At 56.9% G+C, this 13,701-nt stretch overlaps 1 protein-coding gene across 1 annotated transcript in view; it reads right to left on the bottom strand.

The window, feature by feature from the left end:
- The window catches only part of PTSG_07669 (uncharacterized protein), a 28,752-nt gene that overhangs the window by 11,487 nt on the left and 3,564 nt on the right, over positions 1–13,701 (bottom strand). The window contains exons 10-37 of the mRNA XM_004991411.1: positions 13,484–13,496; positions 13,234–13,307; positions 11,276–13,016; positions 10,830–10,966; positions 10,298–10,381; positions 9,930–10,049; positions 9,633–9,698; positions 9,098–9,349; positions 8,498–8,819; positions 8,154–8,264; positions 7,866–7,978; positions 7,526–7,631; positions 7,154–7,284; positions 6,895–6,957; positions 6,559–6,735; positions 6,128–6,248; positions 5,847–5,918; positions 5,546–5,677; positions 4,461–5,177; positions 4,020–4,137; positions 3,566–3,723; positions 3,144–3,322; positions 2,834–2,899; positions 1,683–2,597; positions 1,357–1,437; positions 906–1,066; positions 632–690; positions 220–366 (exon numbers count right to left, since the gene is read on the bottom strand). Coding sequence (XP_004991468.1) covers positions 220–366; positions 632–690; positions 906–1,066; positions 1,357–1,437; positions 1,683–2,597; positions 2,834–2,899; positions 3,144–3,322; positions 3,566–3,723; positions 4,020–4,137; positions 4,461–5,177; positions 5,546–5,677; positions 5,847–5,918; positions 6,128–6,248; positions 6,559–6,735; positions 6,895–6,957; positions 7,154–7,284; positions 7,526–7,631; positions 7,866–7,978; positions 8,154–8,264; positions 8,498–8,819; positions 9,098–9,349; positions 9,633–9,698; positions 9,930–10,049; positions 10,298–10,381; positions 10,830–10,966; positions 11,276–13,016; positions 13,234–13,307; positions 13,484–13,496 — 6,436 coding nt within the window. The remainder of the gene's footprint in view (positions 1–219; positions 367–631; positions 691–905; positions 1,067–1,356; positions 1,438–1,682; positions 2,598–2,833; positions 2,900–3,143; positions 3,323–3,565; positions 3,724–4,019; positions 4,138–4,460; positions 5,178–5,545; positions 5,678–5,846; positions 5,919–6,127; positions 6,249–6,558; positions 6,736–6,894; positions 6,958–7,153; positions 7,285–7,525; positions 7,632–7,865; positions 7,979–8,153; positions 8,265–8,497; positions 8,820–9,097; positions 9,350–9,632; positions 9,699–9,929; positions 10,050–10,297; positions 10,382–10,829; positions 10,967–11,275; positions 13,017–13,233; positions 13,308–13,483; positions 13,497–13,701) is intronic.

Genomic DNA, 13,701 nt, shown 5'->3' with positions numbered 1-13,701 from the left:
AACACAAATAGAGGGACCATTCGATCAACACACACACACACACACACACACACACACACACACACACACACACACACACACGCACACACACACACACGCACAAGCAACACACACACACACACGCACACGCAACACACACGCAACACACACACACGCACACGCACACACACGCAAGACACATGCACACACACACGCACACAGTGCTTTGATGATGCTTACGGTCGATGTTCTGCAGGTGACCGAAGATCTTGAGCAGCCAGACGGCGTGTCTGCTCTTTGGGTTCTCGAGCCAGCTTGGGCTGGACGACATCATGTCCTCCACAATCACTTGGAACGTCTTCTCCAGGTGCTGCCACAGCAAGTTCGCTGCAGCGTTGACACGGCGCGGTGTGCAACCACAGTGACGGCAGGTCAATAAATAGAGGGTGAGCTGTGAGCACATGTGGACACGAGACAAAGAGATTGCGCAGGCAGCTGTGTGTGTGTGCGTACGTGCGTGACGGGGGTACGCACAGACGTACACCCCCCTCCTCCCCCCCCCCCCCCCCCCAAAAAAATCTTTGTGACTTGTAGCCAACGTTCAAGGGCAAGGTGTGATATGCATATGCATGGTGTTGAGTAGCCGACTGACCAAAGGACATGTTGAAGAGCGGTGGGAAGGCCTTGGCAACTGCAAACAGCCCTTGTAATCTGTCGCATTGCAAACAAGTCCGCCATCGCGTGAGCGCCACGTCAAGTGACAAGACGGTTGCCAAGGGCGATGAGAAGGTGACGGAAAACGAACACAGGCACGCAAAGCATACATACACATGGAAAGACAAAAACACACGTGTGTGCACAGACATGAACAAACACGCACATGTGCTCACGCCCGCCACCATCCGCATGACGGACAAAACACTGACTTGAAGGTGTGCAGGTCCTTGAAGCTGCTGACATCGTCCATGTACGGGCGAACAGTCTGTGAGAGATCTGTTTGCAGGAGCAGGTTGTTGTCCATCATAAACTTGAGCATCTCTGTCGCCAAATCGCGCAGTTTCGACGTCTCGGAGAACACCGACGACATCTGCAAGCGCATGTATGTGCGTGCGTGCGAGCGAGTATGTGTTTGAAAGCGTGTATGCGTGTATGTGTGTGTACGAATATGTGTGCATGCATGTTTGTGAGCGTGTGAGCAAGCAAATATTTGAAGTGTGTACATACACGAGTGTGTGTGTGAATGCGAATGCATTGCTCTTGCAAGACCAACCTCAACAAACACCACTTTGAATTGGAATGGTAACAGCGGGCGAATTTCTGTGTGTGTGTTTTGTGCAAGGCCAATGCCATGTCGCCGGTGGCGTGCTGGAAACTTACCACGTGAGGAAGAAGGTCCTTGACAAGGCCGTCCCACTTGCGTGTTTTGAGAAGTTCGTGGTACATCTCCAGGGCAGACACCTGCAAAGGCAAAGGAGACGAGGGAGGTTTGAAACGAGGGTGAGCACAAAAGGGCAGCACCGGCGTGCGTCGCAAGCATTCACACAGACAGAGGTACGGGAGTGTTTGCAGTCGTACATGCAGCTTCACGAGACGCAATCACGTCAACCGACAGCAACATACATCCACACACGGATAGACAGCACGATGTAGACACACGAACATGACCGTGCGCGCAAGATACACCAGTTTGAGAGCCAACCAACCCAGATATCGACGTAGCGAGACTTGCTCTGAAGCTTGGCGAGGAGGTTCATGACTTCAAGGACAACAGAGCGGCCAGACACCAGCTGCGGATACGCGGCCGGACTGTGCATGGGTGCAGAGTTGGGCTGCTGCTGCTGCTGCTGCTGCTGTTGTTGTTGTTGTGGCTGCGCTTCGCCATGAGAGGCGGCTTGCTCACTCGCCGTCCGCTTCTGAGAAGATTTGCCTTCGCTGGCGCCGGCTGCTGTGCTCTCCTGCTGCGACGACTGCTGCTGCTGCTGCGATGACTGCTGTTGCTGCGATGGTTGTGAAGACTGTTGTTGCTCTGCCGATGACTGTTGTTGCTGTGATGGTTGTGATGGCTGTTGCTGCTCTGCCGATTGTGACGGCTGCTGTGAAGGCTGTGCTTGTGCCTGCTGTGAAGGCTGTGCTTGCGACTGATCTTGAGGCGGCTCAGCAGTATCACCGGAACCATCAGTTTGGGGCATTGTTGTTGCTGCTGTTGTTGCTGGTGCAGCAGTAGCTGTCGAGGTTGTGCTTGCAGTGGCAGTTGAAGTTGCTGCAGGTGCGCCAGTTGATCCACCAGGCTGCTGTGCCTGCTGAGTTGGCTGTTGTTGTTGTTGTTGTTGTTGTTGTTGTTGTTGGTCTTGTTCGTTTTGGATCTGCTGTGTTGAAAGCATACCTGACTGGTGTTTTTGCTGCTGCTGGCGCTCTTGCTGCTGTTTCTGTTGCTCCTGGTGCTGCTTCTGTTGCTTGAGGGCTTCCTTGGCAGCAGCGCTGGCGGCAACCGAGTACTCGCCAAGCAGATCAAGCAGCGACTCTTCCTTTGTCATGCACAACAGCGCGCCAATCACGCATTGCAGGTTGGGCACGGTCGGTGCACGCACAAGCAGCGACAGCCCGGACAGCACGTCAAACTGCCAGCAAGTAAGTACGCACCACAAAGCACCCCACAACACAAATTAGGTGAGATGTGACATGAGACAGGTCCATCCACCATGGGACATCAGACCCATGGCAAACTGGGTAAGTACATGCGTGGGCGCGGCGTGGTTTCGTGTTTCATCTGTGCTTGTGCTTGTATGCGCATGTGTGCATGTGTACGCTTTGCGCTTGCTTTCATGCATGCGTGTGGGGGTTCAACAGTACGTACCACAAGGAAGAAGTGGCTCATGGGAAGGCCACTCAGCTTCGACAAATGCGAAACCAGGTCGGGTGCCTGTACCAATGGAACAAGGCAAGGGCAGGGAGTGCCCAATTAACCATTGGCGCCAATACGTCCCATACATTCGCTCATGTGTGACTCCCACGTGGGCAGCACACACACACACACACACACACACTGTTCACAGACAGACAGGCACACACACACACATACACACACACACACACACACACACACACACACACACACACACACACTGGTCACAGACACAGGCGTGTTTGTGTGTGGCGGTACATACCAGTTTCTGCAGCTGGGACCACTTGGAGAGGAAGAGCTCCGTTGCCCGCCGCCCAACCATGCCAAGCGGCGTGAGGACGGACGAAAGCTCATAGTCCCCGAGCCCCGTTCGCGACAGCACGCGCTTCATCAGGTACACCTGCGCAAATTTCGGATTCTCGGCGTCGTTGATGTTGGTTCCTGTTGACACCACAAACAACCACACACATCACGCACACATAGACACAATGCAAGCGAAGAGACAACGCTGATGAGGGCACGTGGACAGTAGCACTCTTGCATATTCGTGGAGAGATGACGGCAAAGACTGCCATTCCAATAAAGCAAGCAGAACACACATACACACACAACACACACACGCACACGCAGAGACGCCCTCCCTCATGCACACCCATGCACCACCAAGGTAACCACGGGACTGACCTGGCCGCAGGAGCCTGTTTGGCTTCTTGGAAGCAAACGCCTTTTCCACCAACAACGCAAGCGTGTCCGTGACCTCCTTGTGCAGCGATTCAGGCAGAGGCTCGTGCTCTGATCCCATTGCTCGTAGCAACGCGCAGTAGATGCGATAGCAAAACGGGCTGTTGCAAGAAGACACCAGCAACAGCAGATAAAGGCAGACCCCCGAAGCAGCAGCACAGTGGAAGGTGAGATGCGGTGAATTGAGGGACGAGCAACAAATCACGTAAAGGGGAGGGGTCCCAGAGCAGGAACTTGCCACACACAGAAATAGAGGCAAGTGCACACACAAACGTGCACGCGGCAACGACACCAACAACACCGCCAATACGAAGAGAAGCACCAACATTAGCAGGAACAACCAGCAACAAATACAGCAGCAGCAGCAGCAGCAGCAGCAGCAGGGGTGGAAACGCACTCGAGGGCGACGGTTGGAAGGATTTCGATGACGGCGCGAAGGCCAAAGATGGCACCACGCCGCTCGAACATGCCGAGCTGTGACGCGCTGTCAGCGAGCACGCGGACCGTCGTTTGTACTGCAAAGAGCACACACATGTGATGCGACAGCAAAGTCAGGATGAAAAAATCATCAGCGGTGCTACAGCGCCCCACACCTTGTACCTTTTGTGTCCAACATCAACACAAGCACACAGAAGCTATATGTGTGCAGGCACACAGAGAAACACACACACACACATAAATACTCTCACATCAAAACACGCACAGAAACAGAGACACACACAGACGCACACAGACACACACACAGGCAAACACACACACACACACACACACCACACACACACACACACACACAGGCAAACACACACACACACACACACGGCTCGCTTTAGTGGAGTACCAAGTGGGACGAGGTGCAGGAGGCGGGCATCACCCATGACCTTCTCCACGTCAGACAGCAGTGTCCGCAGCGCCCACATGCCGGCCTGCACAGATGCGTCGCAGTCGCGCTGAATCGCCATCACAATCGCCTTCACAATCACGTGCAGCGGGGCAATGCGCGAGGAGGGCGCCCAGTAGTCGAGCGGGGGTAGCAGGTCGTGAGCAGCGCCCAGCGCAGTGAAGAAGTCGCTCTCGCGTGTGCTGGTGGCAAATGGGCTGCGCTGCACCTGGCCACAGTCCATCAGCAGCTCCTGCGCGCCAAGAAACGCGACGTGTGCAAACATGCCCGAGAGGAAGCTGTCCACTTCCTCGTCGCCGTGCATGAGCAGCAGCGCACACAGGTTGTCGCAGATGTGGTTGTCCCATGGCAGCAGGTGGAACACGGCGTCCTCGCGCTCCGGGGGAAGGCTCGGCTTGAGCCCGGGCAGGGCGTCGGCCAGCTTGGGCAGCAGCGACACCTCGTTCACCGTCGCGTCAATCTTGAACGCAACAGCCGCCACCATCATCAGCATTTGTTTTGCCTCCTGGTACTTGGGGTGGCTCTTGTTGGTGGCCACGGGCAGGATGGCTTCCTGCACGTCTCCGAGCGGAATCTCAACAAACGTGGTCAGGTTGTAGTGCAGCCGGGCATTGAGGTTGTGTGCCTCTGGCTTCACCGGCAGTCGCACTTCTTGGCCTGCACCGCCAAAAAACGCAAATACACGAAGGGGCAGTGACGCACAGGATGGCACCGTTGAAGAGGAGATGGGGTAGAGAGAGGGGGGGGGGTAGGAGAGGGGTGGGCGTGTGCAGGCGTCAGTTCACGGTAATGGGCGCACGCAGTTGGTTCAACATACACAAGACAAACACGACAAACACGACAAACATGACAAACGGAGAGACAGAGAGACAGACATTCACACACACGAGCACGCATGCATGCACGCACAAACACACACACACACACACACACACACACACACACGAGCACGCATGCATGCACACACACAAACGCACAAACACAAACACGCACACACATGTCGCAAGCCTCAACAACAACTGTACCGAGATGGTAGTAGGAACATCCTGAGAGTTTGGAGAGGGTGCGGAGGACGGCGGGCGCCTCGGGACGGCCCTGGCGCGCAATCGCATACAGCCGCTCCAGCAGCTCGCCGCGGATGGGCCGGTTGATGGCCTCTGCATGTGCATGAGCGTGCGCGTGTTGTTGAGGGTGTTCGTGCGTGTGGTCGCGCGTTAGTGCAGGTGCATCCAAGTGCGTTCAGACGTTTGCGAATTGCACGAGGGATGTGTAGGCATTGGCCTCCGTCACACGTGACACGAAGTGTCGTCAACCAGGGAAACGCACTGAGGAAGATGTGAAGGAACTGGTCGAAGAAGTGCGCAACCAGGCGATCAAAGCAGGTGATGGCGCTCGCATCTACACCCAGGCGAGAAATGTGGTCGTGAGAACAAGGCAAAAGAAGCGAGGAAAAAGAAACAAGCGAGATCAGGGCAAGAGCGAGTATGACGCAAACACGCCACACAGATGTATGCATACGTCGTACACTCACGGGCGCACACATACAGATGCAACGAACAATGACTGATCCAACAGAACATGGGTGGACAGCTGAGCAGAAGACATACAGCTTGGATGGGCCGGGTCCAGGGCATCAATGAGGAGCGGAAGGATGTTGTTGAGGGTCTCTGTCGGCATGATCAGGCGGTGTGTCATGGCGAACACGGCCTCGCACGCCATTCGACGCCACTTACGGCAAAGAACAGAAAGCAACAGGTAATGACAAATGGAGTGAGTCAACGTGTGCAAGGGCTCTCATGGGGAACAGTGCCATGCATTCTCTTCATCGCGACACACCTCAAGAGGTTTGCGCACTAACACAGCAAACACGCACAACAAGCGTACAACAAACGAACATGCACGCAAACTTACGCACACACACACACACACACACACACACACACACACACACACGTGGAAACAGGGGAACACGACATATGTTCATGGCCAGTTGTGTCTTGTTGCTGGCTCGATTTGCATCGACGTTGCATCGGCGTACCTGTTCGGACTGTGTGCTGCGGAAGTGGGGCAGGGCCTCAGACTGCTGGTAGAGGCGACGCAGTCCGGAGACGAGGCTCGACACGTGCGGGTGAATCTCCTTCATAATCATCATGCTGTTGGTCTTCTCCGCGAGGCTCACCAGGATGCGCACCAGTGACGTCAAGATGCTCAGGTGCTGAGTGTGTGCATGTATGTGCATGTGTGTGTGCATATGTGTGTGTGTGTGTGTGTCAATGAGTGGTGGGGAATCGGGATTGGCACATCAGTTGAGCGACAGCAACAGCCACGCTTTGCAGCGGACACGCGCACATGGGTACTTGCACCCAATGTGTACCTCGCGGACGTTGAGGTTCTTGACGCACTTGGGAAGGGCCTTGTGATAAAACTCAATGACAGACTATTTGTTGTGTGTTGGATGGGGAGGAGGCATGAGTCTGTGGTGGACGCGAAGCACTGTGCATTTGCAAGCATCTCCAACACAGACACTCACACACGCTTTCAACTGACATTCTGGTAAGGAGACAAGCACATCAGCATACAAAGCAGAGCACGACGACCCTCTTCTCCCCCCCCCCCCACACACACGGACGCACAATGTCGCGCAGGCCGGAAGCGGAGGTGATGATGTGCTGGAAGAGTTTGATGAGGAGGCTGAGGCGCTTCTGTCGCTCATCGACGCACTCGTCATCCAGAGCCTCGAGGATCTTGCGCATCACGCCTTGCACTGCACACACACACACACACACACACACACACACACACACACACACACACACACACACACACACACACACACACAGCGTTGACATGTTGGGGGTTGCAGAGAAGGTGCCAGTAGCTGTGAGTTGCGTGCCACTGCGAAAGGAAGTACCGCATTCAGGGCGATGGGGGCAGAGCGACGCGACCAGATGAACGCTTTGCGTGCAGGCAACATGGACGGCGGGCGAGGCGAATGGTGCACTTACTCAGGAAGGGGCGCGCTGGCAAGACGCGGGCGAGGTGCACGAAGTGTGAATACAAGCCACGCGTCTCGCTCAGGTGGATCATCCAGTCAAGGTAGGAGTGGACGTACTGTCAACGACAATGGCAGACGAGCAGGCACGCAAGCACGACAGGGCACAGCATGGCATGTCGGAGGAGGAGAGACACGTGTGAGCTTTTCGCGGAGGAGGTTTTGCACTTCGTGGCTGGACAGTGGCCACAAGCAAGCGCAAGGCAACGTGTATTGACCAGCACAAAACGATGACACATGCGCCCAAACAGGGAGCAATGGGCAAATCAACACAACGCAAGAGGGACGCTGACTTCGCGGAAGGTGACGGGGTCGAGACGCGAGTACGCAGCAAACAACAGCTCAAAGTCTGGGAAGCGATTGCGGCCCTCTTCATTGCTCCGAAGGTAGTCGATGAGGAACAGGGCTGTCGTCATCATGTGCATACGCGCGGGCGTGTTTTGGAAGGGAGGTGAGCTCGCAAATCCACACAGCAAGAACTGACCACAGCTGACGACGCTGTTGACGCCACACCGCATGACATCATACCACACACCACGCATCACAGCACAGTACAGCAGGGCGAAGGTGGCGAAGCTTACAGTTGGTGAGAAACTGCTTGAGGAGGTACGTCTCGGACGAGGCGACAATGCGAATGGTTGGCATCGGAGTTGATGTCTGGAATGACTGGTTGCACTGTTGCAGCAATGCGACTGCAGATCCCAAGCAAACGTGGGCATGCAACAATCAATTGAACACGCAGTCAGAAGAGAGGGAGTGAGTGAGTTTTCAGCAAAGGCCAGTGTCCACCAACAAAAGAAACTCGCATTGGGCACCGACGACGACTGCACAAGAAACCGAAAATTGCACACAGGACACACAGCGAAAGTTCGGTGGCGCATTCATGTTAACACACGTGAACAGCGCGCAGCACGGCACAACTCACGTGTCCTGCAGCAGAAGCCCACGCAAGCGCGGGCGGCGCCGCGCAGGTGCGCATCTGTGCTGCGCGAGGTCATGGCGTGTGTCAGTGGATACGCCCACTCCTCCATCTCGGCCGGAAACGCATTCAGGCCGTGCGTCCCGCCCATGTCCATGCCAATTTCGTTGGTGTGGGCGAGACGGTAGCTTGTGGAGCCCGTGGCTCGCGCGTACTGCAGGCCGGGGCGATTCGGGTGCCTCATGTACACGTCGCCAATGCGGCCAAGCAGGGTCACGCCGCTGTGAAGCATAAACACAATCGTGCGGCGTGCAGATGCCGGCGGACCCTTTGTTGCGGTGGTGTGTGTGTGTGTGTGTGTGTGTGTGTGTGTGTGTGTGTGTGTGTGTGTGTGTGTGTGCAAGTACGTGCAAGTACGTGCGCGAGGGCCGGCGTAAACGAGCAGGAAGGAAAGATGATGAGTGACGACATCTGACGCCCGCGCACGAGGGCTCATGGCAAGCACAGGCCGTGGGAACGGTTTAACCATCGGCAGCCAAAAAAAGCAGCAAATGCAAGGCAGGGCCAAGGGCAGAGGCGGTGGTGGTGGTACAAACGTGAAGTTACCTTAGATGCGAGCCGTTCCGCGATCATCTCAAGCACCTTCAGCGCCATTGGGTACGTGGCAAAGGCGAGGCGTGAGTCATGCAGCACGCAGGCCACCTTGCCGGCAGCGCGCGTGAGCATGTGCGGCTGCATGTCCAGGCGGCTGCTGAGCAGCAACTCCAGCGAATGCAGGAAAGACGTTGACAGCGACTCCAGCGTGCTGAAGCGTGGGGCAAGGTCCAGTTTGTAGAACATCTTGAAGCACTCGTACGCCTGCACAGAAGAGGAGGCGGCGAGGGGGGGGGGGAGCGGTTGTCATTCGCAGCGTCGGTGGTGAGGGTTGGATAGGCATGAGTGGATGGGATGGCAACAAGTGGATGGGAACGGCCACCGCCGGGAGGGAGGGGAGTCAACAACATAATGCCACTGCCCTCCAAGCATGGCGAGGCAAAGGAACGACAGAGATAAGAAAACAACAATTGGCAAGAAATGCATGTGACGTGGATGGGCTTGAAGCAAAGAGAAGGGGGTGGGGTTGGAAGGGACATGCTCGCACCTGGTCTTTGAGTTTCTCGTGTGATTCTCTGGCCAACCTTGCCGCGTACGAAATGTCCTTCAGGTGCTGTAAGCAGCAGCGAGGCGAGAGGCAGAGGTTTTTTTTTTTTTGTTTTTTTGGGGGGGGGGGAGGGCCGCGATTAGTGAAGACAGCACCGGTGATCCTCATGTCCAGCGCATACTTGGGCATGCCGACCCTTCCCATACCCACCCACACACAAAAACACACACACACACACACACACACACACACACACACACACACACACGCATAGCACAACACAAGAGTGTGGCGTACCGCGCTGCCGTTGGGAAGGGCGTGGCGGAGGAAGGCGAGCAGACCCGCAGAAACAACATCCACAAGCGAGCGGAAGTTGTCAAAGCGGCACAAGTGGCGCAGCATCACCAAAATGCGCAGCTGCAGCGTGTTTTTTTTTTTTTGGGGGGGGGGGGAGGAGGCGGTCAATTGTGACCGAGTGGGTGGATTTGCACGCAGGGAGGGGTGAGTGTGTTGGTAACACATGCGAACGCACATGTCGTGTGTTGATGAGCACCTTACACTCCTCACATTGCAAGATTTTCACATGGAACACGAGCAGCAGCCCATCGAGCAAGACAAGTGGTGCTGGTGTTGATGGTGCTGGTGTTGCTGCTGCGCGAGCGCACCTGGGAGTGGACGAGGGTGTACCAGTCGCGCTTAACGTGGCGCGGCAGATCCGTGTACGTCACCATCGGCTGGAACTTGACAAACTGAAAAAAAAAAAAAAGGACGCAAGTTGGGGTTGGACGGGTGAGGAGGAGGTCAACAAGGGAGAACGGTGGAGCAAGTGCCGCGGCAACCAGAAGCACTCGAGCGGGTCAGCGAGTAGAAGCAACCATCACAGGGGTGTGGTGCTGATACATGGCAGTTTACGAGGCGCATCACACACAGGAAATGGCAAGAACCGCCCGCAACAAACACACACGCACACACACACACGCAAACACGCACACACACGCAAACACGCACACGCAAACAAACACAAACAGACAAACGCACACACACACACACACAAACACAAACAGACAGACACACACGCACACACACACACACACACACAAACAGACATGCACAAACAGACAGACACACACGCACACACGCACACATACACACACACAAAGTACGAAACAAAGGCAAGCGCAGCCGTGAGGACCCTACCACGGCGATGAACGGCTCGAGTTCCTGCAGCAGCGACTTCATGCCATCAATCACAACCTTCGGAGTCAACAGCGTGGTGATGACCGAAACCAGCTCCGTCAGCACAGGGAGCGAGTGTGTTCCTGGCAACCGCGGTTCTGAACACGCACACGCGCACAAACACACAAATACACAACAGAACCAATGTCAACAGGGCACGAAGAAAAGGCGCGAATGGTGATTGCATGAGCGCTGTGAAGAACAGCTGGTGAGAGGGCAGCAAGAGGCACACGCAAGTATATCGCCACTGCACATGCATTCCAGACTTAATCACTTCACACCACGCCACCACGGACACAAGCACTGGAATCCTCATGCCAATACATTCCAACACGAACACCGGCGTATCTCATCACAACACACGACACCACACCCCGCCAATGCACGCCACATCGAGCAGAACGTACTCTTGAGCCCCTGCTCTGTAAAGTGGAAGTGGACCGGGCGACCGGAAGACGTGCCAAGAGCTGCTGTGGAGACATATGTCGACAGCAGCGACTGCGCCTGCAGCTTTGCCTGCTCCGGCGTGAGCTGCGGCCTGTACATGCGCTGCCCGTACCCTTGTCCTTGGGGAACACCTGGCGCCATGCCAGGTGCAGGGGCGATGGAGTAGGACGGTGCTGCCATCTGTCCTGACATCATGGGGGTCGATGACATGCCTGTCGTCGTCACCGGCACACCGCTCATCGCATACTGCGGCTGCTGCTGCACTGGGGCAATGGCACCAGCCCCCGTGGATGGAGGCATCTGCCCGCGCGGCGCGTACGCGTACACGCCCGTCGCGCTGCTTGATGGCGGCGGCGCGGTGCCCGGTGCCCCTGTCGTGGGCACAGTCGAGCCCTGCGATGTGTACGGCATTGGTCGCTGGAAGGCCGTCGTCGACGTCGGGGTACTGGTGGCCACGGTCGTGGCTGTTGCCGCCGTCCCTGAAGGCGTGGTTGTCGCCATTGTGGTTGTCGGCAGCGGCTGCGTTGTGTACTGCACCCCAGGTGCCGGCGGCCGAGTGCCGGCATAAGCAGAGCTTGTGGCTGTGGACATGGGCTGACTCGTCGCCATGGTTGTTGTCGGCGGCACGCTCGTTGGCACCGAAGTGGCGGCGGTTGTCATGGGCGGGCGGTACTGCGTGTATGCGCCGCTGGCGGCAGGCGTGCTGGTTGGCGGCTGCGCGCTGTACACCGCTGGCGCCGTGCTTCCCGCAGATGTCGGTGCCGTGGATGTGTACGGCGTCGTGTACGTGCTGGTTGGTGCGGTTGAGTACACGGGCGCCGCCATACCCGGCGCCGCCGTTGTCGTGCCCGTGGTGGGCATGGACGTGGGCACACTCTGCGGCTGCGTCGCCGTTGCTGCTGAGGACTGCAGCACAGTGCCTGTCGGCGCACTGCCTGTCGGCGCACTGCTGCTCGCAACCGTTGTTGGCGCGGTTGAGGTTGACGGCGGCGGCTGCGTGGATTGGTACTGCGATGTGGCGGCAGTGGTGCCACTGCTGGCGCGTGATTGTGCCGAGGAGTAGGGTGCATATCCACCGCCAACACGCGCGCCAGCTGCACCGGGCGCAGTCGAGGTCCCCGGCCCGGTCGCTGCGTATTGGGGAGGAGCCGCTGCCGACGAGACAGGAGCCATCGTTGACACGGGCGCTGGTGTGCCGGTGTACGGCGTCTGCTGCTGGGACGCGTACGCGTACGTTGGAGCTGACGATGCAGGCATCGATGATGCCATGGTTGTCGTTGTTGTCGCTGCTGTTCCTGTCGTCGTCGCTGTCGACGTCAGTGGTTGTGCTGCCTGAGGTGTGCTCACAGCAGCTGCACTGGTGGACGATGTGGACGATGTGGCGGGCGTGGTGGAGGTCTGCTGGGGGGCGGAAGTGCCAGGTGCAGCGCTGGCCGTGCCGCTGCCATCCTGCTGACCGCCGCCCGATGCCTGCTGGTTGTAGCGCTCCCACGCCTGCTGCAGGCTGAGGTGGTACCACAGGTACTGCGGCTTGTGGACGTGCACCTGCGCCTTTGTGTCGCCCGTGGCCGTGAGCTCCTGGATGCGCGATTTGATCATCTTGGCCGTCTCCGTCAACACCCCAATTGTCTTGGTTGCGTCGTCCAGTTTTGCCTCACACTCTGAGATGGCGCCACGCAGCTCATGGTAGTGCGACCGTTGCTGCGAATTGTGTGTGTGTATGTTGTGGTGTGTGTTGTGTGTGTGTGTGTGTGTGCGTGTGTGTGCGTGTGCGTGCGTTGTGCATGAAGGTTGAGGGGTGAGCCAAGAAGCAAGGTGCAACGAAACAAGAATGACAAAGGGACAAAACACAAGGCGATGGACAGGGTGTGTGTGTGTGTGTGTGTGTGTGTGTGTGTGTGTGTGTGAAAGTGCTCACCTGAGCATAGCCGGCAGACGCCGTGCCGGTGTTGTATGCCGGGGTGTGCGGGCGGGTGCCCATGGGTGAAGGCGCTGCAGTCGCAAGCAGCAAGCAGACACGGGCACAAAGCAGCAAGGCGAGGGGGTGAGTCCACACACGAGAAATGTACAATAGCTCGAGGGGAGAGGGGGCAGACACAGCGCCACAACATGTAGCAGTCACTGCAACAGAAACAAAAGCGGATGGCAGGTGTGGTGTGGTGTTGCACCTGCGCTCGATGGCTGCATTGTTCGGGATCGGGATCCAAATGGCGGTTGGAGGTGCAGCGAATGAGGACAAAGAAACGAAAAGCAGAGGCGTGAGCAGACGTGCCAACAACCGTAGGCAGCACATTCCCAAATGCCGGCGCGGGCTCACATATACACACATGAACACACGTGAATACGCACACACATAAGAACATGCACATTCATGCATGCGCACATG

The sequence above is a fragment of the Salpingoeca rosetta genome (genome assembly GCF_000188695.1).
Source record: "Salpingoeca rosetta unplaced genomic scaffold supercont1.20, whole genome shotgun sequence".
Classification (NCBI taxonomy): domain Eukaryota; class Choanoflagellata; order Craspedida; family Salpingoecidae; genus Salpingoeca; species Salpingoeca rosetta.
Note: the sequence above shows the minus strand (reverse complement) of the source record. Positions and strands in the feature narration are given on the sequence as shown.